General features: G+C 42.9%; 2 protein-coding genes across 3 annotated transcripts in view; both read left to right on the plus strand.

Annotated features, from left to right (window-relative positions):
• CLNK (cytokine dependent hematopoietic cell linker) overlaps positions 1 to 26,970 on the plus strand; it is a 267,728-nt gene that overhangs the window by 158,223 nt on the left and 82,535 nt on the right. For both annotated transcript variants that reach the window (XM_077477779.1, XM_077477780.1), the window contains exon 11: positions 10,186 to 10,319. In XM_077477779.1, the coding sequence (XP_077333905.1) occupies positions 10,186 to 10,319 (134 nt within the window). The remainder of the gene's footprint in view (positions 1 to 10,185; positions 10,320 to 26,970) is intronic.
• Positions 11,844 to 25,645, plus strand: LOC143975405 (uncharacterized). The gene is made up of 3 exons (XM_077477781.1): positions 11,844 to 12,084; positions 16,572 to 16,677; positions 20,752 to 25,645. Exons 1-3 carry the CDS (start codon positions 11,898 to 11,900, stop codon positions 21,656 to 21,658), a joined length of 1,200 nt encoding a protein of 399 aa, XP_077333907.1. The 5' UTR covers positions 11,844 to 11,897; the 3' UTR covers positions 21,659 to 25,645.

Genomic DNA, 26,970 nt, shown 5'->3' on the forward strand with positions numbered 1-26,970 from the left:
ATCAAGTCAATGGCTCTACGTGTCTGATCTGGGCCCTGTCTCCCCGGTATAAAGCCCACCTGAGCTTTATGGATGTATAGACTAATGAAAGAGGCCAGGCGATCTGCAAGGATTTTAGTCAGAATCTTTAGATCATTATTAATAAGAGAAATCGGTCTATAGTTGGATACTGAGCTAGGGTCCTTGTCTTTATTAGGGATAACCGTTACATAGGCCATATTAGAAGAGGCGTCTAACTGACCCCCTCTCCTGAGCTCATTATAGAAACGAGCCATGTAGGGAGCTAGAATGGTGGAGAAGGATTTGTAATAGGCTATAGAGAAACCATCCGGGCCAGGAGCAGAGTGGGACTTTAATCGTTTAATCATTGCACAGACCTCCTCCTGTGAATTGGGGGTGTCCAGAATCTGGAGGTGTGTAGTCTTCAAGACTGGATTCTGTACCGTGTTTAGAAATCGATCAACCTCCGCTTGCGAGGGGATTATTACTATAGAGGGATTGGTAGAAGGAGTGGAACTGTCCCATTATGCGTTGAGGGTTTTGGGATAAAGTGCTGCCTTGTATTTTGATTTTGGGAAGTGCAGTGGGTCTGCTTTTTGGTGAGAGTCTGTGCGTTAATAGCGTGCCTATAGCGTATCCTATCACCCTGGCAGTAAAATCGGGACTGGTTCCAGCGAACCCATTTTTCAGCTCTAGTAGTGAGTGCTAAATTTAGAGCAGTACGGGCTGCGTCTAGGGCCGAGGTGGGAACCTCCGAGGGGTGAGCCTTATGCTTTTTGGATAAAGCTGCAAATTCCCGTTCCAATCTACCCACCTCAGATTTTTGTGCTTTGTTAATTTGGGATGCAATTTGAATGAGGTGCCCTCTGAGGACGGCCTTGTGAGCAGCCCAGAGGCAAGAGGGTCCAACATCTGGAGTATCGTCAGCTTGAAAGTAATTTTTGAGTTTGAGGTCAATCTCTGCCGTTCTACTAGGATCACTCAAAATGGATTCATTAAGGCGCCAGCTCCTACTGGGTTTAACAACCCTGCGGTGTTGGAAGGTCAAGACCACCATCGAGTGGTCTGACCAGACCACGTCTTTAATGTATGCTCTGTTCCTCAACGGAATGGTCTGGGATGCAACCAAGATGTGATCTATTCTCGAGAAAGATTGGTGGGGATTAGAGAAATGGGTAAAATCCCTCAGGGAAGGATTAATTTCTCTCCAAATATCAACTAACCCGTGTTGAGAGATTAGTTTGGCTATATGCAAGCTCTGTTTAGTGGGTCAAACAAGGCGCTTACCTGGGGGACGTGCCTTGTCCAGACCCAGGTCGAATGCCGTATTTGAATCACCCCCAAAAACCACAGTCCCCTCTAATAAAGGTGATATAGTGTCTAGCAGTCGCTTAAAGAAGGCATATTGCCCCCTGTTGGGTGCATAATATGAAACAAATGAGTATAGGTGTTCGTCCAGTTCTCCTACCACGAGAATATATCTACCTTCCGGGTCTTTAAGTTCTGATTTGAGGAAGAATTTGCATCTGTTTGAAATAAATATACCCACCCCTTTTGTTTTATCCTCTGCATTAGCCAACGAGAAATAAGGAAATTTGGAGTGTATAAAGGATGGATGGAAGCGTTTAGGGAAATGCGTTTCTTGTACAAGGGCCACATCCACTTTTTGTGAATGGAGATGTTGGAATATTTTCCGCCGTTTAGCCGGGGAATTTAGACCTTGGGTATTATGGGAAATTAGCTTAAGGGGCATTTTATCTGGGTGTGTTACAGCCATTGAGCAGAGGAGTAAGTAGCCCCTGACAAACAAAGGCACTTACCAAATGTGATCTCATAGTCCAGGAAATCTACAAACCAACTGGTGACTTCATCGAGCAGATGTGTGGGTCGCGTGCTCACCCTCCGGATGACTTCTAAAGATAAGAAAGAGGAGAAAGTAAGCAGGAGAAAGGGACAGAAAAAGACAGAGAAGAAATGTCGGGGGACAAGAGTGACCCCCGAAGCAGGGTGGTACCTAGGACCACCCGCAAAAAATACACGATCCTCCCTAGTCTCAACCCCAAAAGGGGGAAAGAGGCAGGGAGCAATCCTGACCAGCGAAGGGTAAGGAACCAGATTCACTAGACAGGATGGGGCGCATGAGCACCATCCCAGCAGGTAGAACTATATGAGAAGATCTAGAAAACATTTCAAATAGGGCCCCAAGGCCAGCAGTGATATAAATAGCCGCACACAGCTCCCCTTTTCAAAAAAAAAAGTAAAAGGGGGAAGAAAGAGTGTGAACGCAAGGCGGCAGGTAATTATCAAACAGAACAACAAACAAGTAACTATGTTAAGTATTATCAGACCTGCTTCAGAAAAAAAAAAAACACCCAGCCCCCCTCTCCTTGGGAGGAGACCTTGGGAGCCGCCTCAACTGAGGCAGGGGGATACTTTCCTGGTGTATCGCCTTCTCAAGGCCCCCGGGCAAGGACTGATCCCCAACTAAAGTCACAAGTCAGGAACAAAAGACAGTCCAATGGTGATCAAGGAGGGACATTGTCCTTTGACTTCTTGTTTCTTGCCGATTCCCACACCGGATTCAGGGGGCTGAAAGGGAGTTGCCTCTTCGCCGAATGAGGATAGGGCTCCTGCTGCATAGCAGTTGGGTCCTGGGAGATGAGGCCAAGTCGTAAGAAAAGCTTTTCTCCTTCTTGAAGTGAGCTGAAAGTGTAGGTCTTGCCTTTGAAGAGTAGTTTCAGTTGAAATGGGAAGAGCCACCAATATTTAATTTCCTTGTCTATCAAAATTTGAAGTAGCGGTTTCAGAGTACGCCTCTTTTGTATAGTGGATGGTGAGATGTCAGCAAAAACTTGTAGTTGGTGACCCTGAAAGAGTATTTTTGGCATTGACCTGGTTTTTTTCATGACTGCCTCCTTCACTGTGAAGTAATGTGGCTTCACCACAATATCCCTGGGGAGGCCATCTTCCCTGGGGGGCCTAAGAGCCCTGTGAGCCCTATCAAGCTCCAAACGGTGTTGAGGTGTGTCAGGAAGCAATTCTTTAATGAAGGTCTGTATGGCCTCAGGAACATCCTTGTAAGATTCCGGGAGGCCCCTGACTCTAAAGTTACATCTCCGATTTCTATTTTCAAGATCATCTATTTTGGCGTTGGCGGAATCTAGTTGCTCTTGTAAAACTTGTAGACAAGCAGAGTTTTGATTTGTTCTGGCAATAGTGACGTCCAGATTGGATTCGATAATTTCAATGCGAGATCCTATGGTCTGGAGGTCTGCCTTAATGTCACTGGTGATCTTGTTGGCCGTATTTTGTAAGCCCCTGTCCAAAAGATCAGCAAATTTGGCAAAAAGTTCAGCCACATTGATCGGTTGCATTAGGCCCAAATCCCCGGGCTGTGTGTGTTGGGACCGGGAGGGGCCGGCTCCTAAGGGGGGAAAGTCCAACTCTGGGAAGGATTACTCAAGGAGGGACACTGTGGAAGCTGGGGAAGCCAGGTCAGATTGAATGATACCTGCCGGTTGTTGTAGCTGAGTAGGTGAGGAGGAGACAGCAGGCTGTGTCCCGGCCGAGCAGGCCGCATCAGCGTAGTGAGGCGCGGCTGCCATATTCGCTGCCTCGTGAGGAGAGCGGGCTGCCTCAAAAGTGGGCTTAAGGTTCCTCCGGACAGCCCCCAAGTACATCGGGGTATTCCCTGGGGCTTCCACCGCACTATGGAGGTATCGCCACGTGAATGCTGGCCCTGTGGGCGCCGTTACAATTCCCGTGCTGCTGGGGTGGGACGGAGCTCCCAGACTAGGCGTCCATCTTTGGAGCTGCCGTGCATGCGCCTCTGGGATATCTTTTTATAACCTAACCCTGCTTTAAACATCTCTGAAACTTTATCCCTGGCCTGTCTGGTGTGTTCCTTGGCCTTTATAATGCTGTTTTTTCACTAAAGTTCTCTAACAAACCTCTACCAAACATTCTAGTTAGGAGTATCAGGGTAAAGGGGGCTGAATACAAATGCACGCCACACTTTTCAGATATTTATTTGAAAAAAAAAATGGAAAACCATTTATCATTTTCCTTCTACTTCACACATATGTGCCACTTTGTTTTGGTCTATCACATAAAATCCCAATAAAATACATTTGTGTTTTTGGTTGTTGCATGACAAAATGTGGAAAATTTCAAGGGTTATGAATACTTTTTCTAGGCACTGTGTATATATATATATATATTTTTTAATTTGTCTTGTTATAGAGATATGTTTGTCCCAAGCATGTTTGAATCCATTATAATACTTTCTAAGATTCGTTTTTAACTTTCCTGCTAATTTGAAATCACGTCCCCATGCTCTTGATCTTAGCTTCATATTGAAAATACTGGCCTTCTGAACCTTATTCACACCCTTAATGTATTTAAACATTTAAATCATGCCTCTCCTCTCCCTTGTTTTTGCAAGAATGTATTAAGTTCTTGCAGTCTCTTCTATTATGTTGTATCCCCCAGACGTTGTACCATTTTTGTTGCCCATCTCTGGACTCATTCTGAATAAACCCCATTTACACCCACACTCTGATATCTACCCTTTAGCCAACTGCATATCCACTAGCCTACTCAAGGGTTACATTCTACCTTGTACAGCTTTTTCATGAGATTATTATGTGGAACTTTATCAAATTCTTTGCTGAAATCAAAATAGTTTGTCCATAACACCGCCCTGGTCTAAAACATTAGTGATATGGTCAAAAAATTCAGTCAGATTAGTCCAACATAATCTTTCCTCTGTAAAGCCATGCTGCTTTGGGTCCAGCAAGTTGTGTATATTTACATGAACATGCTGAATCCAAAAAATACAGTGCAACAAAAAGCAGTTCACATTGCTTAATTCAATTCAATGTCATTTTGCTAGCCAGTGTTCTAAACACATATGCCACAGTTCTTATGCACATACATGTGGGGGGGGGGGGGGGTCAGGAAAACTGCTGCACCATGTTTCTGCTGCTAATCCCTGTTGTTGAGGTATTGCACCAAATTTATGACGCACATGTTACACATCTGACAGTGACTGCAACAAATTCCTAAATCCGTAAGTTTTACATTATTTTGCATTGAATGTGTCAAAATCAATTGTGTCACATTTAATGCGACAAATTCAAAATAAAATACTGACACATATCTAACAAAGGAGGGGCTAATTAAGACCAACTCTATTTTGGCATTCAGAGATAAACTGGCACAGACAGATTTTGCCAAAGTGTCTTGTGTGCATTGTAAAAGCAGCGAAGCATGAGCCAAATTCAAGTACAATTTTTAGGCAGGTACATGAATTTGGTGCATGCTGCACCACTTTTAGATAACATGAGAGACACTTTCGCAAAATCTGCCTGTGCCAGTCTTTATGAATTGCAGGGAATTTGATTTAATTACTGTGCCACAAGCAAAAGTCTAAAGCCGCGTACACACGTAGCCGTCTGTCCGACGTACTTAGTCTGGCGGACTTCCCGCCAGACTGTCCGTCGGACTTTCCGAACGGGCTACTCGCCCACACACGGCACTTTTTCAGCAGACTAATTTGGCGTACTAAGTCCGCCGTACTATCCACCCTACTTTTGAAATGAACGGACTCGCCCACACACGCGGAGGAAAGTCCGCTCATTTCGAGCGCATCTCCAGGTAGGCGGGGCCCGCGAAGGAGACGTCGCTGGACCCGCCGCCTGGTATGGACTTAAAGGGGAACCCCAACGCTGAAAAAAATCGGCGTGGGGGTCCCTCCAAGTCCTCAACAGACCCTTGTCCGAGCACGCTACCCTGCCGGCTAGGAAAGGGGGGGCGAGCGAGCGCCCCCCCCTCCTGAGCCCCCCCACCCCAAAGCACCTTGTCCCGATGTTGATGAGGACAAGGGCCTCTTCCCGACAACCCTGGCCGCGGGCGGGGGGCTTATCGGAATCCGGGAGCCCCCTTTAATAAGGGGGCCCCCGGATACCGGCCCCCCACCTTATGTGAATGAGTATGGGGTACAATGTACCCCTACCCATTCACCTGTAAAATAAAAGTACAAAAAAAAACACAACACACGAGATAAAATACTTTATTGCACAGCTCCGGGGGTCTTCCGTCTTCGGGGGTCTTCTCGCCAGACTCCTTCGCTATCTTCTTGTAGCTCTTTTGCTAGCGGAGGAGTCCCGGCTTTCTTCCTCGCCGCCGGCCTCTTCTTCCGACTTCGGGGGTCTTGTCCCCCTCTTCGGTTCTTCTGCCGGGCCACGGCACCTTCTTATAGCTCTTTTACAGGCGGTGGCCCGGTCTTCTGTCACCGCCTTCCGTTCTTCTGTTCTTCTCTTCTTCTTCTTCAGATGTTGCCTCACCGAGTCCTCCGCTCACAATGACAGGGAACGGGCACGCGGCGACTTATATAGGGACAAGGGGCGGGGTCTTCGGTGGATGTCACATGGGTTCATGTCACATGGGTTCATGTCACATGGCGACAGTCCCAGCATCCTCCGGGACTGTGACATTGTAAGGGGGCGGGGTCACCATGTGACATGATCCCATGTGACATCCACCGAAGACCCCGCCCCTTGTCCCTATATAAGTCGCCGCGTGCCTGTTCCCTGTCATTGTGAGCGGAGGACTTGGCGAGGCAACATCTGAAGAAGAAGAAGAGAAGAACAGAAGAACGGAAGGCGGCGGCGGCGACAGAAGACCGGGCCACCGCCTGTAAAAGAGCTATAAGAAAGCGCGGTGGCCCGGCAGAAGAACCAAAGAGGGGGACAAGACCCCCGAAGTCGGAAGAAGAGGCCGGCGGCGAGGAAGAAAGCCAGACTCCTCCACTAGCAAAAGAGCTACAAGAAGATAGCGGAGGAGTCCGGCGAGAAGATCCCCGAAGACGGAAGACCCCCGGAGCTGTGCAATAAAGTATTTTTATCTCATGTGTTGTGTTTTTTTGTACTTTTATTTTACAGGTGAATGGGTAGGGGTACATTGTACCCCATACTCATTCACATAGGGTGGGGGACCGGTAACCGGGGGCCCCCTTATTAAAGGGGGCTCCCGGATTCCGATAAGCCCCCGCCCACAGACCCCGACAACCAACGGCCAGGGTTGTCGGGAAGAGGCCCTTGTCCTCATCAACACGGGGACAAGGTGCTTTGGGGTGGGGGGGCCGCGCAGCCCCCCCTTTCCCAAGGCACCCCCCATGTTGAGGGCACGCGGCCTGGTACGGCTAAGGAGGGGGGGGCGCTCGCTCGCCCCTCCTTTCCTGGCCGGCTGGGTAGCGTGCTCGGACAAGGGTCTGTTGTGGACTTTGGGGGGACCCCAACGCCGATTTTTTTTCGGCATTGGGGTTCCCCTTTAAGTCCATACCAGGCGGCGGGGCCAGCGACATCTCCTTCGCGGGCCCCGCCTACCTGGAGACGCGCTTGAAATGAGCGGACTTTTCTCCGGGCAGGAAAAGTCCGCTCATTTCAAATGTACGGCGGACTGGCATACACACGGCCGGATTGTCCGCCGAAATGCGAGTCCGGCGGGAAGATTGGAGTATAACACGGCATTCTAGGTCCGCCGTACTTTCGGGTCAAAAAAGTATGCTGGAGGCTACACACGGGGGGATTGTCCGGCGGACTTGAGTTTGCCGGACTTTTCCACCCGCTTATTTGATCGTGTGTATGCGGCATTAAGGACACTTACAATGCTTGGCACAATCACTTTTTTTATGCTTTTCAGCCTGCCTTGTAGAGAACCTACATAATATAGTCAGTGATGTCTTAACAACCAACAGCTATTGAGATAATAAAAACGTTGGTCAGAAATACTGTATGTAAAGTAAAATATATCAAAACAAGTGCAGTAATCAGGAGTATGTCATAAATAGCCAAGTGTGCAGAGTGCAGTTGTCTCAGTAGTGTGAAATGTGCAACAAAATAAATACTGTGCAGGGCTCAGAATTGCGTAATGCACATAGTGCAGGGTTCAGGAGTGCCTAATGCACAGGGCACAGGGCTCATGAGTATGTATCACTGTATTGTCTAACTAACAGGACACAAAACAAAGTAACTCGTAAACAAATGATTAACTTTATTTCCCTATGATTAGCAGTTAATCTTTTCTGCGTGCAATCAATGACACAGTATTACATATGGTTAATAAAGCAATACTACATATGATCAGCAAGGCAATACATGAGGGGAAAAACAATTCATCAACGAAAGAGTTGCAAACAACATCCGTACCAACACCTTGCAAGATATTGCTCACAGAGGTATGTGAGAACTTCTATCTTGTAAACAACACAATTTAGATTTAATTAACCCCTAACTCACTGCTGACACAAAATCAGTAGTCAACTTTAACCCATTTGTATTACATTCACACAGAGCTCAGAAGTACTAAAATTGGAGAGTGCAAAATCTGGTTCAGCTCATCTTAGAAACAGAATCAGCTTCCAGTTTTTTATTTTTTTTGTCAAAGCTTGATTGAACAGGTTGAAAACAGAATCAGATTGGCGAGACAGGCAGAGCAGCACTCGAATTTGCAGTCTCCAGTTTTAGTAAATGAACCCCATTATGTGGGAGTACTTATCACATAGGGCTCAGAAGTGCATATCGCACAGTGTGCAGGAGTGTGTATCTCACAGGGCTTAGGATTGGTGTGCAGGAGTATGTGACATCCAGGAGCACAGGGCTCAGGAATGCCTACTGTACAGTGTGCAGGAGTACATATTGCACAGGGCACAAGGCTTAGGAGGGCATATCTCACTGGGTTTAGGAGTGTGTATAACGCCAGCCATAAGGGTTCATAACCCATGGGGCGCAGGGCTCTGGAGTGCGTATCACATGCGTATTTACATTGTAAAGTGCTGCGTAAACGGTTGGCGCTATATAAATTGTGTATAATAATAATAACAATAGGGCACAGCAGTGTGTATCACCCAGGGTGCATAACTCTTAACTGTCCCTAATTTTGAGGGACTTTCCCTGATTTGGAACAATGTCCCTCTGTCCTTCTTTCCTCCTCATTTGTCCCTCATTTTGGTTTGATCTATATAGTTGTATATGCAATGCACTTTTTATCTTTTTCTATCTTAAAAAGTGTTTCCCCAGTGCTAAACCTTTCATCCAATTTCTAAATTTCTGCATTTGCAAAATTCTAAAGTTAGTATAAAGGAATAGTAGTGGTTAAAAAAAAAGCACTCATGGGTTTAATTCATTTTTTTTGTATAATTCTCCTTTAAGGAGGGAGTGGGAAGGGCCTGTCCTATGCCCACATAATTTTGCTAATAGGTGTCCCTCATTCCCATCTCAAAAAGTTGTGAGGTATGGAAGTGTGTATCACACGGGGTGGGCAGAATTTAGGAGTACAGAGTTAGGGGCCGCAGTGGAAGAGCATCTAGAACCCATTACAGGAAGTATTCTACTACTTGCTTCCGCTGCGACTCTGATCATCATCTAATAAAAAGCACAGCAAAGCAAGTATGTAATGGAAGACTTCCTCAGCTGGCTTCTGTATTTAGAAGTGATAGTGGTAAGCTGTCACAGGGGTGCCCTGGAGTACAGATTAAAGCGGAGGTCCACCCTAAAGTGGACCTTCCGCTCATTGGAATCCTCCCCCCTCCGGCGCCACAATTGGCACCTTTCAGGGGGGAGGGGGGTGCAGGTACCTGTACAGTACAGGTATCTGCACCCACTTCTGGCATAGCTATCTGCGGAAAGGGGCGTAGATTCTGCAGAATCTACGCCCCTTTCCGAAAGTCCCCCGCTGCCTGCTGGCAAACACACGGATCCCAGAGACAGCGGGACCATCCTTATTGTGCAGCGCGACTCACGCATGCACAGTAGGGAACCGGGAAATGAAGCCAAAAGGCTCCACTTCCTGATTCACATACCCAAGATGGCGGCGGCAGCACCCGAGAGACGATACTTACGCGGGTAAGTGTCCTTATTTTAAAAGTCAGCAGCTGCAGTATTTGTAGCTGCTGGCTTGTAAAAAAAAAAAAAAAAAGCGGAACTCCCGGCGGACTCCCGCTTTAAGTGCTGGGCTGTTTTGGCATAGAAAAAAATGCCTGGTTTGCTAACTAGTGAGAAAATATGAGCCCAACACTACTGTATAAGTGGGCAGCTCTACCGCATGCAGACAAATAGTATTTTCCTAATAAAATTGGTTGTTATATTATTTTACTACTATAGCTATTGTTTTTCTTTTTTTCAGCTGGCTCCTCAGTAACTACACACAGCAACAATGGAAGACCTATACCTGAATGCTCCAAAAAAAGGGAGAGAATTGTCAATATACAGTTAAACACAGTTCCTGCCAAACTATCAGCAGAGGAAAGCAATGAAAAGGTAATCTACGTTGATTTGGAGCATGTACATAAACGTGAATTATACTGTGTGTGCTCTATGTATTCATAAAATAACACATATAGATTATATATAAAAATACATATGCAGTACACAGTGAAAAGTTTCAGGTTTAAAAGTTTACTTAATAAAATAAACAAAAATGTGAGCAGGCAGGATTTTTAATGCAGAAGAGGTATAGGGGTTGATTTACTAAAGGCAAATAGACTGTGCACTTTGCAAAGTGTAGTTGCACTCTGCAAGTGTGGTTGCTCCGTAAATGAGCTAAAGCTTCATTTTGCAAAGAATACCCAATCATGTGCAAGGAAAATAAAAAAACTGCATTTTGCTTGCACATAATTGGATGATGGAAGTCAGCAGAGCTTCTGCTCATTGACTAAGATCTATAGCATCTGCACCTGCAGCGGGCATCAGTCTATTTGCCTTTAGTAAATCAACACCACGCTGTCTGTTCTGCATTAAAGCATTCTTACCTGCTTGTTCGCAATATACAATGAGCATGAGCAGCTCAGTGTACAATTTCCGCATCTGCTGAGATTAACGAACATCACTCTGGTCCAAATCAAAATGGGCAAAGTTCAGAACCAAGAGGAAGGCCGGCCGATGATGTCAGCAGCCAGTGATGGTGCTCATTCACATTACATCGCTGGAGTAGGGGTGAGTATAGTTCCTCTTTAACCTATCCTGAAAACATTGCATCTGTTAGAAATTCCTCTCATTTAGCAATATACAATAAAACTAGATTTGGTAAGCTCTTTATAATACATAATCTTGTGCTTTGCAACTTCCCTGTGTGTAAGGAAGACTGCAGTAGATTCAAGAGGGAGGGGGAGGTTGATAACATTGAACTGTTTTGTCTACATGTTTATAAGATCAGATTCAAGGATATTCAAAAGAAAGGAGAACCATAATTAGAATTTAGCCAGCTGGGCAGCCGGAGGCAGAACACAAGTGTTTTAATGTCGAATTTCCCTAAATGAAGTATATCCTTTAAGACAGGACCTACCAAGCAAAATACAAATATCAAAAACTAATACAACAAGCAGATTGTTATTCTGTCTTTTTGCTACAAAACAACTCTATACTGTTTTGTGCCTGTAGCTGAAAATGAAGGCTGCCATAGACAATGTGCGTGTTTACAGTGAAGAGTTCCATTAATCATTTGTTGAGAAAAACCTGCATGACCATTTCCCTTGGGTATAACAAACATGGCATCTTGTAACATTTTCATCAGGGTTCCAAACAAAAGAGTAGTAATTACTCTCTATCAGTTTGAGTCAGCATTGATTCCGCCCTTATTCCATTCCTTTGATTAAAAGACAATGCTTTCACATGTGGTGATAGAATCTGTACAATGCATAGTAGGTATTTCTGTAACTCAAAATCACACAATAAGTGCAAGAAACACGTTAGTTGAATTTACCGGTGATGGTCCTCCTTTACCGCCCCATTGAGACTTCGATATATAAATATTTACTGTTAATCTGAATGATACTCTGAAATCAAGTCATCTCAGGGTCTTGCGACCTATGTCAGCAGGAAGAAGACACTGATACAACCATGGCTTCCAGAGAAGATATAGATGTACACCAACTTAAAGACTTTTTAAAACAACAGCCAGAGCTATTCGATCCAACACAAATATCATATACAGACAATTTAAGAAAAAAACAAACCTGGGAAGACGTAGATCCACAAACAACCCTGGAATGGAGAAATGTTGCAGAAGAAGAAAACGAAGCGCAAAGTAAGTACATTATGTGTTTTTAAATTAACACTTTTTGATAAAAACACAAGAATACATGTCATTGCATATCTCAGACTAAAAAATAAGAATTTAATTGTATTTTTTTTTTTAAAACATGTAAAGTTTAGCTAAAGGCAAAACTTTTTTTCTTTTTGGATAGAGTAAGCAAGGGTTATAACCCTATCAGTTTTTTCCCCATTGGGGAGATTTCCATTCACTTTCTGTCCCATAGCCAAAACAGAAAGTGAGAAGAAATCCCTCCAAAGTGAGGGAATCCTGGTGTGTCACTAGGGTCATCAGAACTAGTGTCCCCATTTGAAGATTTAAAGTGGAAGTAAACTCCCCTATCGTTTTCAGCCAAGGAAGCTGCCATCTTTGCCTCTGTTTAATCTTCAACTGCTATGGTGCTGCACATGTGATTCGTTATGACACCAGCCACTGGATGGTTTGATAGTTTGGCTGAGAGCACAGCCAATGTGCAGTTAGCATTCCCGGCATGCCTTTTTTTTTTAACTGTTTAAATCGATGGGTTTACTTCCACTTTAATCTCTGTTAGTGTGTTGATATCAACACAAAATTTGTGATTTTCTTTTATTTTCACTTTTGTTGATAATAGTACAGGACAAATAGAGAGGTTGAATCTCCCTAGTGGGGGCACAAGGAGCATTACAGGTTGACAGGTTTCTAATGTCTCTCTACTCTATCCAAAACAAAACAAAAAACAAAACTGTCTAGTTGGAGGAGAATGACTAGTCACCATTCTTGTAGGTTCCCTATAACTAATCTTCTCCCATTATTGACTTACCATGCCTTGTTCTACACTGTGTCAGTGTGGTGGTAAACATCTATATAACAGTGCACGGCTTTGTTTCCTCATGTAGGCCTTCCTCAATAAGGACTTGTGATCTGACGAACTTATGAATAGCGAGTTGATGACTTGTGGGGAAAAGATTAATAAAGCAAGAGAGGTGGACAAAGCAATAATTTACACAATGAATTAAGCACTAGCAAGGAGTTCTCCGGTACAGCTTCCTCTCCAGCAAGCCCTAGAGCTGCGCAGTAGCGACATTCCTAACTGTCATTACAGGGCTCAGAAAGACATGCCAATTGGGCTGTAAATACTTGCTTGATTGCACCCCAAAAAAAAACGTTCAAAGGTTCCCTGCAGAAATGTAAAATTAAGCATTTATGGGAAAACAATTATTTTAAATAGTGCAATAGTGAGAGTACAAGGTTTGCCAGAACTACAGAGGAAAAAGGTGCGGGGAGAATACTTCAGATGACTGCAATATGAGGAAATGGGTTGGCCAGGCAGTGGGGAAATATACTATAGAGTATCATTTGAGTGACAGCTCTGAGTTGACTGGGGCTACAGACGTTTCACTCAAAATGCTGGTGCCCAGGAACAGTCTTAAGACTTTTGGATATCTATATGAGGGAGACTTTTACAGGTAATTAAGTTGCATAAAATAGGAAATATTCACATTTCTTTATGGCAAGGTTGTTGTTGAAATTCATGGTCTAGTGAGTCTTTTTATAATTCAACTGTCAGAATTGCTGACACAAGTAGAGAAAAAGGCAGCCTGTCATAGAAAAAATGTCAAAGAGCCTGTCAAAGTAAGCTCTGATAGTGGAAAGTTTCTAGGACTGAAAGTGACCCGGGTTATATGAGGAAATCAGAGAGCACTCTGCACACTGCAGCAAGATTTGGGCATTGCCAGAATAAGGGTCTGTCGAAATGTCCCCCAATCCGTGAAACAGGCACCAGTTGCTAAAATGTGAATTGGATTTTTTTTGGAGACAGCCGTGACAAGTAACATTATCCTCATTATTCTCTGTGTTGTAAGTGAAAATTAGGCACGCCAAGTAAGTTTGTCTGCCCCAGGCTTTTGTAGTGACCTGGAAAGACTTGTTTGATAGACTGATACATAGATAGCAAAGATAAAGTTGAGCAATGCTGGTGCCTATTAAGTGTGTGCCTGATCTGATGATCAAGATATTTTTGAATGAATTTGTGAAGACATTGAGTAACTCTTCTGAGAATGCAGATCATTTCGTGCCTATTGACCCCACTAACAAAGAATCTGTGCAGTGGGTTGTGAAGTAAGTGCTGGTTGTGGGGGAGGAAATACAGGATAAGATATAAAGTGTGTGATAGTAATACAAAAGTAATTTTACTGAAGGAGGACAATGTGCCTTTCTTGTGTAGTGAGCCAAACAAGACTGGATTCCCTAAGAAAGGTGGTGGAATCCTCCTGAGGGCATTGAGGCTCTGGCATGAAAAGCCGGTCCATATCTGCAGAAGGATGGGGTTGAGTCTCAGATATCATCCTTTAGAGAACCCTATACATCCTTTAAAGAACCCATAGACATAGCTTGGGCACACTGGCTAAATGTAGAGCCCTAAAACTGTCAGCATAGTGAGACAGCTCTACGTTTTGAAGATGTGAGTGTAATATTGCCCTCTGCTTCACGTATGGACATCCAAGCTCAACACTGGTAAATAAGCCCTTCCTGAAAGGGGCTTGCAGGCACATGTGCCTCATGTACTGCAGACCTGACTGAGGTGGCCTGCCGGGTGAAACAGTATGATGTTGCACTGCTGTCTTCACAAAGATAGCTCCACACACATCGACACATCTTTTCTGTTGAGTGAATGTGGGACAAGCTATTGTATCCTTATTGTGCACCTCCTGGCAAAAACAAATGCAACAGCATATTAGGGTGGCTTAGACGTGCTGACGCAGTCACGTGATCTCTGAGCGAACGGGCGCTCGCTTGCCGGCTGGCAGATACGCTGTTATTTTACCTCTGTTTGTGAGTATTTGTGCTTTTATTACAAATAAAGTTGCTTGCCAGTTTTACACCATGGGAAGTTTTTTTATTTATATTTTATAAGTTGTCTGTGCACTTGAAAGTTTTTTCCGAGAGAGTCTCCAGGCATATTTGGTGGGGAATCTGTGATCCATCCGGCAGACTAAGTGACATATGTTGTGAGCTCTTACATGCTTCCTTCTGGTAAGCGTGCATTTGTATTGAGGACCAGCACAGTGTGTTGGTGAAGGAGGATTGCACGTTGTATTGATATCTACCTAAGGGGTCACTCTTCTCATTCAATATACCTTTGAGTGGACTATTTCACTTTTGGCTTCGTGCACTTTTTTGGTTGTACTAGTGTTTTTTTACCTTGTTTCATCACTGTCTTAATTTAGTATTATTTATTTAATCACTGTTATATTTCAGTATTATTTATAAATTTGATTAATATAGATTCACTTATTATTTAAATATTTATTAATTTGATTTATATTCACTTATTATTCAGATATTTATTAACTTGATTATTTTGCATTCACTCATTATTTAAATATTTTTTAATTTGTATATTATTCAAATATTGTTTCACCCTGATCATTTTTATAATTTTTACAAGAGTACTTATGAGTTGCGTATGATATTTATTTATCTATTTAATCAGTATTTATTTATTTATATATTTTTTCATATGTTGATGAATCATTTGGAAAAGTATTTATTTTTACGGTGATGATTTATATGTCGCAGTAACATTAGTCACTTGATACGGTTGGGTGGGGGTATTTAGATGTATCACATCTTAGTAACTGCAGCTCCTGAGATTTAGGGTATTTTGTATATTTTCTTAGATTTAAAGCGCAGTATTTTCCCATTTTTGTTTAAATGTATCAGCAGAGTTTGCATTAAGCCCTGTACACACTATCAGATTGTCTGCTGAGTTTTTCCTTCAGATTTACCAAAACCATATAATATGAGGTCAAACCTTAGGAGTTTCAATGTGTATGCAATCAGGCAGGCCCTTCTACTACATGGTTTTGGTAAATCTGAAGGAAAAACTTAGCAGACAATCTGATAGTGTGTACGGGGCTTTAGAGGTAGAAGCAGTAAGATGTAGAGCCAAGACATCACATAAGCAGATCTCCACACCAATAAAAACAGTTACCAAGCAGAGCAGGGTGTTCTGGAAGAACGAGTGAAAAATGGGTAGGGACAGAGATGGTGCCAGCAGTACATTTGAAAGATAATTGAGTTAAAGAAATAAGGCAATTGTGTCCTAGAAGCCCAGGACATCAAACCAGGAATAAAGAAAATATTTAGGTAACAGTTCCCATTGATGTTAATATGGCTTAATATAACACTGACTGCTACTGGTGGTTCTAAGTGTAAGCTTTGCAGGCAATTAGGTAAAAAAAGACAGCTTAGCAGAGTCATCTGGAAAACCTTATATGAATAATATCTTTATATTCTGGAGGGAATTTACTAAAACTTAAGCTTTCATGCACAGTTGCCACAGAGTCTGCTCCCAATAAGGGACAATAGATCACACACATCTTGATTGTAAAGTAAATAGTAAACACATGACAGGTCATTTTAGCCAACTACAGACCATAGACCTATGCAGAGATTGTTGAGCATATATTAATATTTTCTTTTTCAAAATCTTTCTTTAGTGACAGATTTAAAAACAAAGTGGTGTGCTGTAAAAGAAGATCTCGAAAGTCAACTGAAAGCACAGAAAACTGAAATAAAGACTGCTCCCTTAACTAAGATGAAGCCGTAAGTACAAGTTATATAGATAGATAGATAGATAGATAGATAGAGTTGTGCTTGTAAGTTTACATTATTTGCAGAATTTATGATTTCTTGGCCATTTTTCAGAGTTTACTCTTTTTAAATCATAATCACAACAGAAACTACACACATGACCCTGATCAAAAATTTACATACCCTTGTGATTTGGGCTTGATAACATGCACACAAGTTGACAAAAGGGGGTTTAAATGGCTATTAAAAGTAACCATCTTCACCTGTGATCTGTGATCTGTAATTAGTGTGTGTGTATAAAAGGTCAATGAGTTTCTGGACTCCTGACAGACCCTTGTATCTTTCATCCAGTGCTGCACTGACATTTCTGAATTCTGAGTCATGCGAAAAGCAAAAGAATTATCAAAGGATCTGTGGGAAAAGGGTAGTTGAACTGAATCAAACAAGAAAGGGATATAAAAAGATATCCAAGGAATTGAGAATGCCAATCAGTAGTGTTCCAACTTTAATCAAGAAGTGGAAATGAGGGGTTCTGTTGAAACCAAAACACGGTAAGGTAGACCAACTAAAATTTCAGCCACAATTCTCCTGGTTCCATCCCAAACAGGATAATTGTGTGGGATGCAAAGAAAAACCCACAAATAACTTCAGGTGAAATACAGGACTCTCTGAAAACATGTGGTGTGGCTGTTTCAAAATGCAGAATAAGGAGGCACTTGAAGAAAGATAGGCTGCATTGTCAAGTCGCCAAAAGAAAGCCATTACCATGTTACCACAAAGTATCCCGCTTACAATATGTTAAACAGCACCAAGACAAGCCTCAAACCTTCTGGCACAAAGTAATTTGGATTGATGAGACCAAAATTTAGCTTTTTGGCCACAATCATGAATGCTACATTTGGAGAGAAGTCAACAAAGCCTATGATAAAAGGTATAGCATTCCTACTGTGAAAGAGCGGAGGTGGATCGCTGATGTTTTGGGTATGTGTGAGCCACAAAGGCACACAAATTTGCTCAAAATTGTTGGCAAGATGAATACAGTAAGTTATCAAAAAATACTGGAGGAACATTTGCATTCATCAGCCAGGAAGCTGCGCATGGGACGTACTTGGACCCTCCAACATAACAATGATCTAAAACACAAGGCCAAGCCAACCTGTCATTGGCTACAGCAGAATAAAGTGAAGGTTCTGGAGTGGCCATCTCAGTCTCCCGACCTCAATATCATTGAGCCACTCTTGGGAGATCTCAAACAATGCAAGACAGCCCAATAATTTACAGGAACTGGGGGCTTTTTGCCAATAGGAATGGGCAGCTTTACCATCTGAGAAGATCAAGAGCCTCATCCACAAATATCACAAAAGACTTCAAGCTGTCATTGATGTTAAAGGGGTATGTAAACTTTTGATCAGGATCATTTGACTAGTTTCTGTTGTCATTATGCTTTAAAAAGAGTAAACACCGTTGATTGATAATAAATGGCTTCAGCCCAACACTAACCATGAGTGAAAGAAAAGCTTTTGTGTTATCTTTCATTTTCTCTGAAAAATGGCCAAGAAATCATAAATTCTGCCAGAGTATGTAAACTTACGAGCACAACAGATAGATAGATAGATAGATAGATAGATAGATAGATAGATAGATAGATAGATAGATAGATAGATAGATATCAAAGAAACATACTCAATACTTTTGGGTATAGGAAGCTCTGCCACTTACATATAAGGGCATCTTGGATCCTGCAAGCAAACAGATTGTTGTGGGAATAAGTATAAACAGTTGGATGGTCTAACATTTATTATTATTATCATTATTATTATTATTATTATTATACATGATTTAGTTAGTACCAACAGTTTGCTCTGCTCTTTACAACATGAGGTCAGATAGTATAGTTACAATACAATTCAGTATGGGAGGAATTGCTTTATGAACTTGTTGCTTTGTTGTGCTTCTGCAAAGCACAAGCACACGTAAAAGTAATTTCTGATACTGCAGTCATATTTTTACAATCTTTCTCTTTTTATGCTATTTAATTCAATTGGCACTAAACTGAGAACAGCAGAAATAAAGTTGCATTTGAGAGCTGAAACAAAGGAAAAGAGAGATAGAAGGTACATTCTGGTTATATTGAGACATATTGCATTCATTTTATTCAAATCAGTGTTTATTGAAAAGAGGCAGGGTATAAATATGAGTATCGGTTGTAGAATTTGTCACAGAAATTCCAATACAAGGATTATTATATACCTGTCGAGCAGATATAGTCATTAGCACAAATAACAAATGTAGCACTGACCCCCGAAGGAGCTGCTGGTTTTATTGGGCTTACCGTTACCTTCTTGACTGCTTCTCCTTCTAGGGTTTCCAGTGGTAAATGGCCCAAAGAAATGTGGAAACTGACACTGAATCTTCTTTTAGGTTATTTATTTGAAGTATAAACAGAGTCTCTCAGTTTAGGGTAGAGGGTTAAGATTAAGTTCAGGTACTTTGGACTGCAAAAATGACAAGTCTCTTATAGAAGAAATCCAGAGAATAACCATTTCACAGCTGGATTTTACAACCCCCGGATAGACCTCCTCTCACTAGGCCTAGCAGCCAATGGGGTGTTAAGCAAAGTCTCTGCCACAGACTTGAATGTAGAATACTTGAGAAAAGTCTCTGCCACAGACTTAAGTGTAAGTGAGGGACATAGACAAATGTCCCAGTACCAGTATCTCTCAGCCGGTCCAGTGATACCGTATGAGCGTAGATCCATGAAGTGTCCTTCAACTGAGCCTCCTGGCTCCTTCAGAGAAGCCAGCCTTGCACACGGCCTTCTCCTGAAGAGTCCTCCCCTGGGTGCTTCTCCAGTTGTTGGGCCTCTCCCTTCGCTGAGACGGCACCAGTGCACCTTTGAATCAATAGGACCCAATATTCGTTCAGGCCCGTCCCTGCAGTTGCGTCGCCTCAGGCTAGCCAGCCCTGAGACTTGGAAATGCATAAGTGGCTCATTAAAGTTGTTCTGCCTACTGTCTGGATTAATGACCTAGAACAAGCATGCAGATCAGGAGTTCTGTCTTTGCTCTGACTTTTCATACTGCATGCTTTTTATGGGTCAGTGACAAAGAAAGAACTTAGGTCACTAGACTGGCATGACAGCTAGTCAATTAACACTTACAGAAGAAGGTCAGCAAGAAATGCCTCTATATTTTTCTCGGTATAGGTGTGCTTTAAAGTGGATTTATCAGTAAATTTACAAGTCTGCATTAATACGTTCCTGACATGTCATAATATACAGAAACAGTAAAAAAGAAAAAAAAAAGAAATAACTTTTTTTTTATTTAAAAGCAGTCTAGCTCCAATCAAGCCACTGTGTCTACATATGAAAGGAGCATTTTGGTCGTAAGATCATGTAAGCCACCACTGGTCTTGGAGTTCAAAAATGAGTCTTAAACAAGATTACATGGAATAACATGAACCAAAACAAAATAACACAAAGCTGCCAAAATATTTAAGGGGTTAACAATCTCCTTTCATCAGGACTAGAGACACCCAGGGGATCAGTGCCTCTAGTTGCTCCCCCCCGCTTTATAGATCACCTCTTCTACTGCCCATATCCGATTCCCCTGTTGCCCCCCCTGCTGGCCTGGACCCTGTACATGGGATCTGGGACTACCCCCTTATCAGTGGTCCTGTTATCATCCGGCTTTATCCAGCTTCCCATGGGTCTCTTAAAAGCACTCAGCAGAGCTAGCTCACATAGATGAACCATGCAGAACTTGTGGGGGGGGGGGGGGGCTGTTAAGAAGACTAGTCATACAGCACACAGCTAACTAGCTAAGGTGATAGATCTCCCGAACAGGAAAAACTACTATAACAGTGAAATAATATTTTTTTGGGCCCTTGCCTAAATTTTTAAGACATGTAGACCTGAATAGCAACTTTAACTGACACGTTGGTTTTTATTAAATCTGTAATAAGAAGTACTAATGTACAATTTATCGGGGAGGAAAATTGCTCTGGCTAAAGGAAATGGGCAGGTGTGTTGAAAACCAGTAAGTTAAAGTAAACTTATTAATACAATATGTTACTTTCAATTTATAGGACAGAGAGATACCTAAATGCTTCATCAAACAGAACAAATGCAAACAATGATGTCAATGAAAGTAGAGGCATGGAGAAAGAAATAGTTCTGAGCGAGAACCTTGAGACATCCTCAATACATCATGTAAAAATCACCATTCCAAACAAAATATCAGAGAATGTAAGTAAGAAAGCTAAAGTATCTGAAAATGTACCCATGAAAAATAAAGAGCAATTGGAGAAAATAGAGGATGATGGGACATCCACAAGACAACACGTCACAGATAACTCTACTCACAAACTATCTCAATATATACTCTTGAAAACTGAAGAGCAAGTGGAACAAACAGGGGATTTAATGACATCCACAAGACAGCACACCACAAGTACTGCATCTCAAAAGATACCCAAATATGTGCTCAAAAAAACTAAAGATCAAGTGGTGCAAAAAGAGGATTCTCTGGCATATACAAAACAACATGTTCCCTCTACTACCACATGCAAGATATCGAAACATATACCCAAGAAAACTGAAGAACAAGGGGATCATGAAAAAGGTTCTTGGATAAGTACACAAGCTTCCATAGCTACTGCTACCCAGCCAATATCTGAACCCATGTCATTGTACAGGAAAGAGGAGGAACAATGCTATGAAACTGTGATTAAACTGTTACAAAATCTACTGAACAAACAGGAGAGTATACACCCTCAGGATGAACATATTACTTTCCTGATGAGTCTTGCTCCATACATTAAACATGTACCCGAGAGCCAGCAGCTATCAATGAGAGTTAGTGTAATGAACACAATCCTTTCATTCATTCCATCTCTATCGGACTCTTATCACTCTTTGACAACCACTCAATCACCTTTCACAGAAGATCGTCAAAGACAGGCAACAGCTCCCCATCCGTCAAAGACATTATAGGCTTTAAAAACCTTTAATTTCAGTTACATAATAAGCCCTGCTATAAGGTGTCACAGGAAAATATGGTGCATACCAAGTAAGAGATATTTACTAAGGTTGAATAAAGACACCAGTCTATCCAGTTCAACCTGAGTGAGTGTCTACAATTGTCCCTATCCCTGTACATTGCACACTCATATTGCTCCCTACCTTCAAGGAGCCCACAATCCAAGGTCCCCATTATATACTAGGGCCAATTTTGGACATAAGCCAATTAACTTACTGGCATGTTTTTGGAGTGTGGGAGGAAACCGGAGTGCCTGGAGGAAACCCACGTAGGCACAGGGAGAACATGCAAACTCCAGGCAGGTAGTGTTGTGGTTGGGATTTGAACCAGCGACCCTTCTTACTGATAGGTGAGAGTGCTAACCACTACACCACTGTGCCACCCTAATGAATGTGTATAATTGAGAAAAAAAGTGAATTTTTAAAAATCAAAACACTTTTCATTATTTTTCTGTTATTCAAAAGGTTTAGTGACAAAGCAAAAAATTGAGTAGGACCGCCAATAATTTACAGCCACATAGTTCTGAGGAGGCCCCTACAACTTTTTACTGTCCATATAAAGCAATATCATTAACATTGTAAATACCTGCACTACCAAAGTGTATGTTTAGGCATTACCCAAATGTACCCCCAGACCTCCCTCTCCCCACCTAGAGCATGTTCCAGCATTATTCTTTTTTACCTTGACCCTGTAGTGAGAAACAGCTTTTATTACTCCATGCAACATCATCACCATGAACGTTAAAATTCATATTGCTGGGCGCATGTGTGGGACTTCGAGCATGGCAGTGTGATCCAGGAGCTCTGTTCAGCCCTGACCTGCAAGCACTCATGAGTGCGGAGCACAAACCCCTAAAGAGTCCCACTCTGCAGCCCCTCACACTGGAAGACACCCAGATCACCCCCATGCCTGGGGGCTCTGCTAGGCCAGACCTGAGACAGCAATTTGGGGCTGGAGAAGAGCAGGTCGAATCCAAGATGGCGACTGCAGCCTACCAGCATGCTCCTGACCCAGCAAAACAGCCTGACTCAAGGCAAGTCCTGACCCCAGCTACACTCTCTTTTACCCCCCAGCCACATGCAGCGGGTCCCTTATCAGCGACCCTCTCTCCCGGATCCAATGAATCTCTCCTGAGACGGGCTATGGGGGAGGCTGCGCTGACTCCTATGGGTGTCATACCACTCCACAGATGCTACAACCCTGGACCTGAACTTCTTACCTGTTCATCCCCTATAATTCTAGGGACTTATTTTACAGACTCTCTGACCTGCTTGAAAAAGGCTTGGCCCAGACCGCAGCTAAAATCGCAGGGGACATTAAGGCAGATTTCCATAACCTGGGATTCAGGATGGAGGCCATAGAACATAAATGTGACATCACTATGTCCAGAGCAAATCAGTACTCCGAGCACAATAGGTCCAGAAGATACAACTTCAGGATCAGGGGCTTGCCTGAGTCTGTCACAAATGTCATCCCAGCTGTGCATGAGCTTATCAAACATCTTATCCCTGATATCCCACCCCACAGGATGGAACTCGATCAAGAAAACAGATGGCAACCCTAGAGACATTATCGTCAAACCACATTTTTACGCGGTGAAGGAGGAAATCGTGAGACAGTCACATCAACATTCCACACTGACCTGTCTGGGAACCCCTATACAAATCTTTTCTGTGGTTTCACCTTCTAATATCCAAAGAAGAAGATCCCTGAAGCCTCTCCTTACAATTCTTTCACAAAAAGAAATAATATACTGGTGTGCCTTCCCTTTTGCCCTTAAATTCACATATAAGAATAAAACCCACTCCTTCACTACTCTTCCAGGGGGAGAACATCTTCTTCTACAACACAAATTCATCTTGCAAGAATCTTCAATGGATTTCTCGCCTGCCCAAATGGGTGCTACAAAGAGACCTACCACCATGAGCCCCATCATGCTTCTCTCCCTCGACATTCAAAAATCCTTTGATTCTGTCTCCTAGCCCTATCTATTTGCTACCCTGCATGATTGGGGTTTTCGGGGGAAAAATTCTAAAGAATTATCAGTGCCCTTTATTCCTTTGCAGAAGTGAGAATTCTAGTTCAAGTACTCTATTCTGAATGCTCAGAATTTCTATAGGCACCAGGCAGGGATGTCCCCTGTCTCCCCTAGCAATAGCTATCTATTCTAACCAAGATATTCAGGGTGTTCAGTGAGGAAACTCAAATACACAAATGTGCCCTTTTTGCGGACGATTTACTCCTCTTCATAACCTCTCCAGTCACTTCCCACTCCACAGCTTGTAAACTTTTGGATGCCTTTGCTAAAGTTGCAGGCTTAAAACTTAATCTTTTCAAATCCCTAGCAATGAACATCTCCTTACTCCCACATTACTATAGAACTTGAAAAACTATATTTGGTTCCTTTGGAGTGACTCAGCCATCCTCTATTTGGGAATCAACCGCCCATCTAAAATAGAACATCTATACAAGGCCAACTATCCCCTGATTTTCTGACAACTCAAGTTTGACTTAAAAACTTGGACGCCATTAGAGATATCATGATTGGGCAGGATCAACTCAGCTAAGATGACACTACTCCCTCGCCTTCTTTATCTGTTCCAAGCCCTCCCCATTATGATTAAAAAAGACAAACTAAGATCTTTCCAGGGTAAAATGGTAAAAAAAAATTTGGGGTAAATTGGGCTATTGCTTTGTCCAATGCGTGCTGTTTTACCCGAGGACCAGCGGTGGCCCTGCGGCTCCCAAATTTAATCTTGTACTTCCAAGCAGCTCATTTAGCCCAACTGTCCATAATATAAATGTAGTACGAGAAACTGGACTGGGTATGTATAGAAAGACAGGCAGCCCACACTTACACCCTGGATTTCCTGTTTTGGTGCACCCCATAATCTGGACCTCCTATTTTATTCCCCACACTATCTCACTCCCTCTCACTGTGGGACTCCCTCTTTAATTTCACTGTTCCAACCTCTGAACCATATTTTCCACAACCCCAACTTCTCCCTGGCATGAATATAGGCTCATTCAAATGGTGGTTAAACAAGGGAATGTATCTCATAGGACATTTCTTCTCATCACTAGGACTGCTTACTTTACGTTATTGTATCAGCAAACTGAGCTTACCAAACTCTGAATGATTCAGATTCCACCATATTTCACATTTCCTCCATAAGCTTTGGTTCAACAAACCTAATCCCTCAACCTTCACAGAATATGAACAGTGGTGTGGCACTGCCTCAAAGAATAGGGGAGGTATCTCGATTGTCTATAGATCGCTTTCCTCTAACCCCACCAGACTACCATCTGTGGAAGCATGTGAGAGAGAACCCTCAGAACATTGGGAGAAGGAGACCTGGAATAATGCCTTTTTTCACTCCTTTAAAGGAATCCTGAATACTTCCCTCATAGAAGCCAGTATTAAGGTAATCACAAGATGGTATCCCCATCAGACTTGTTCCCACCAGATGTTCCTGACTTCTTCTTCCCTATGCTTCCGTGGTTGCAACCTGCGGGGCTCTATGCTCCACATGTGATGGGACTGCCTGAAAATTAGAAGTTTATTTTCTCACCTGCTTTCTTCCATCCCTCTTACTAGAGTAGTCTGTATTGATACAACTTCCTCCTCTCAATACCCTGTTTTAATGGTTATGCAATTTTTTGATACATTAAGGCAGAGGCATGATGGGACTTGTAGTTTTTCAAAAGCTGGAGGTCCACTAATTGCAAATCCCTGCCATAGGGGGTGTTGGGGAGGGAGTGTCTCCCAGACTAGGTCAACACAATTATTGATTTTTCTGCGTGTTGGTAAGGTTTTGTTGTCCGGAGGAGTCTTTGGGCTTGAAGCTTTATCCCTCATATGCTCTGTTTCTATTTTATTATGCTCTTTATTTGTTCTGTGGTAACTTCAATAAAAATGTATTGATGATAAAAAATTCTAATTGCTGGTAGCTCAAATTATTTTCAGCATGCCCCTAATAGATAGAGTTTTGTAGTGCAGCAAACGGGGCTGACAACCATGGTTAGAATGTTAGTGCAACAGTCTCTGTGTTTGCTCAAATGGGGAAGTTAGGAACACAATGGATTTCTGGCAAATCAACAAGTAGTGTTCTGTACTTTCAAGATATAAAATGTAGGGCAATTTTCCTTTATTACTATATACACTAGTATATATGTAGTTTTTGCCCCAACATTTATTTTAGGCCTTGACAACAGATGGTCACAACTGTTTTTTAGCTGCAGACACAAGGGTATTGGCTTCTAAGGCCATGGTGCCTTGTTTCAAGGTGGGGATGGTGTGTTTAGGGTGATGTGCAGTGTTCATTTTCCACCACACATAGTGTTTTGCTTTTAGACCAAAAAGTTCAATTTTGGTCTCATCTGACCAGATTATAATCTTCCACAGGTTTGCTGTGTCCCCCACATGGCTTCTCACAAACTGCAAACAGGACTTCTTATGGCTTCCTTTCAGCAATGGCTTTTTTCTTGCCACCCTTCCATAAAGGCCAGATTTGTGGAGTTTCCTGTGGACAGAGTCTCCCACCTTAGCTGTGGATATCTGCCGCTCTTCCCAGAGTTACCATGGGCTTCTTGGCTGCTTCTCTGATTAATGCTATGCATGCCAGGCCTGTCAGTTTATATGGATGGCCATGTCTTGGTGGGTTTGCAGTTGTGCCATACCAGGGGCGGATCCAGGTAGGGGGCAACAGGGCAATTCCCCCCCCACAAGAAATTAGTTGCAGGTAATTTAGAGGGCGGCTCAGTGGGCGGGCAGCTCTGAGGGTGGGTGAGTGAGCAGGCGGGTGGCTTGGTGGCTTGGTTGGCTTGGTCGCAGGTCGGCGGGCAGGGGAGAAGAGAGATGACATCATCTCACACCACTCAGCACCCGTCCTGCATTCCTACAGTTCCCCCCTCAATGTGTAGGCAGCTGTGGGCAGCAGAGAAATTACATCATCTCTCTGATGCCTGACTTCACTCTGGGACACAAGTGACAATCCCCAACTTAGCAGGAAAGTGACACAGTCAGTTACAATTGTAGCAGGCAAATGACAATCCGGGTGGCAGGTGACGTGGCAAGTGACAATCCGCAACGTTTTGCAGGTGACATGGCAAGTGATAATCTGCATCTGGTGACAGGCGATGTGGCAAGTCACAATCCGCAAACTGTGGCAGGTGACGTGGCAAGTGACAATCTGCATATGGTGACAGCAGGTGATGTGGCAAGTGACAATCCAGAACGTGTGGCAAGTGACAATCTGCATCTGGT

This window comes from Lithobates pipiens, unplaced genomic scaffold, assembly GCF_037356315.1.
Source record: "Lithobates pipiens isolate NorthernLeopardFrog02 unplaced genomic scaffold, aLitPip1_a1.2 Scaffold_13, whole genome shotgun sequence".
NCBI classification, from domain to species: Eukaryota; Metazoa; Chordata; class Amphibia; order Anura; family Ranidae; genus Lithobates; species Lithobates pipiens.

Bases quoted from the DNA above. Each gene is read 5' to 3' on its own strand.
- LOC143975405 (XM_077477781.1), top strand. From the start codon at position 11,898: ATGGCTTCCAGAGAAGATATAGATGTACACCAACTTAAAGACTTTTTA. The intron at 12,085-16,571 runs GTAAGTACATTA...ATCTTTCTTTAG, and splicing joins AGAAGAAAACGAAGCGCAAA to TGACAGATTTAAAAACAAAG. The intron at 16,678-20,751 runs GTAAGTACAAGT...TTCAATTTATAG, and splicing joins CCCTTAACTAAGATGAAGCC to GACAGAGAGATACCTAAATG.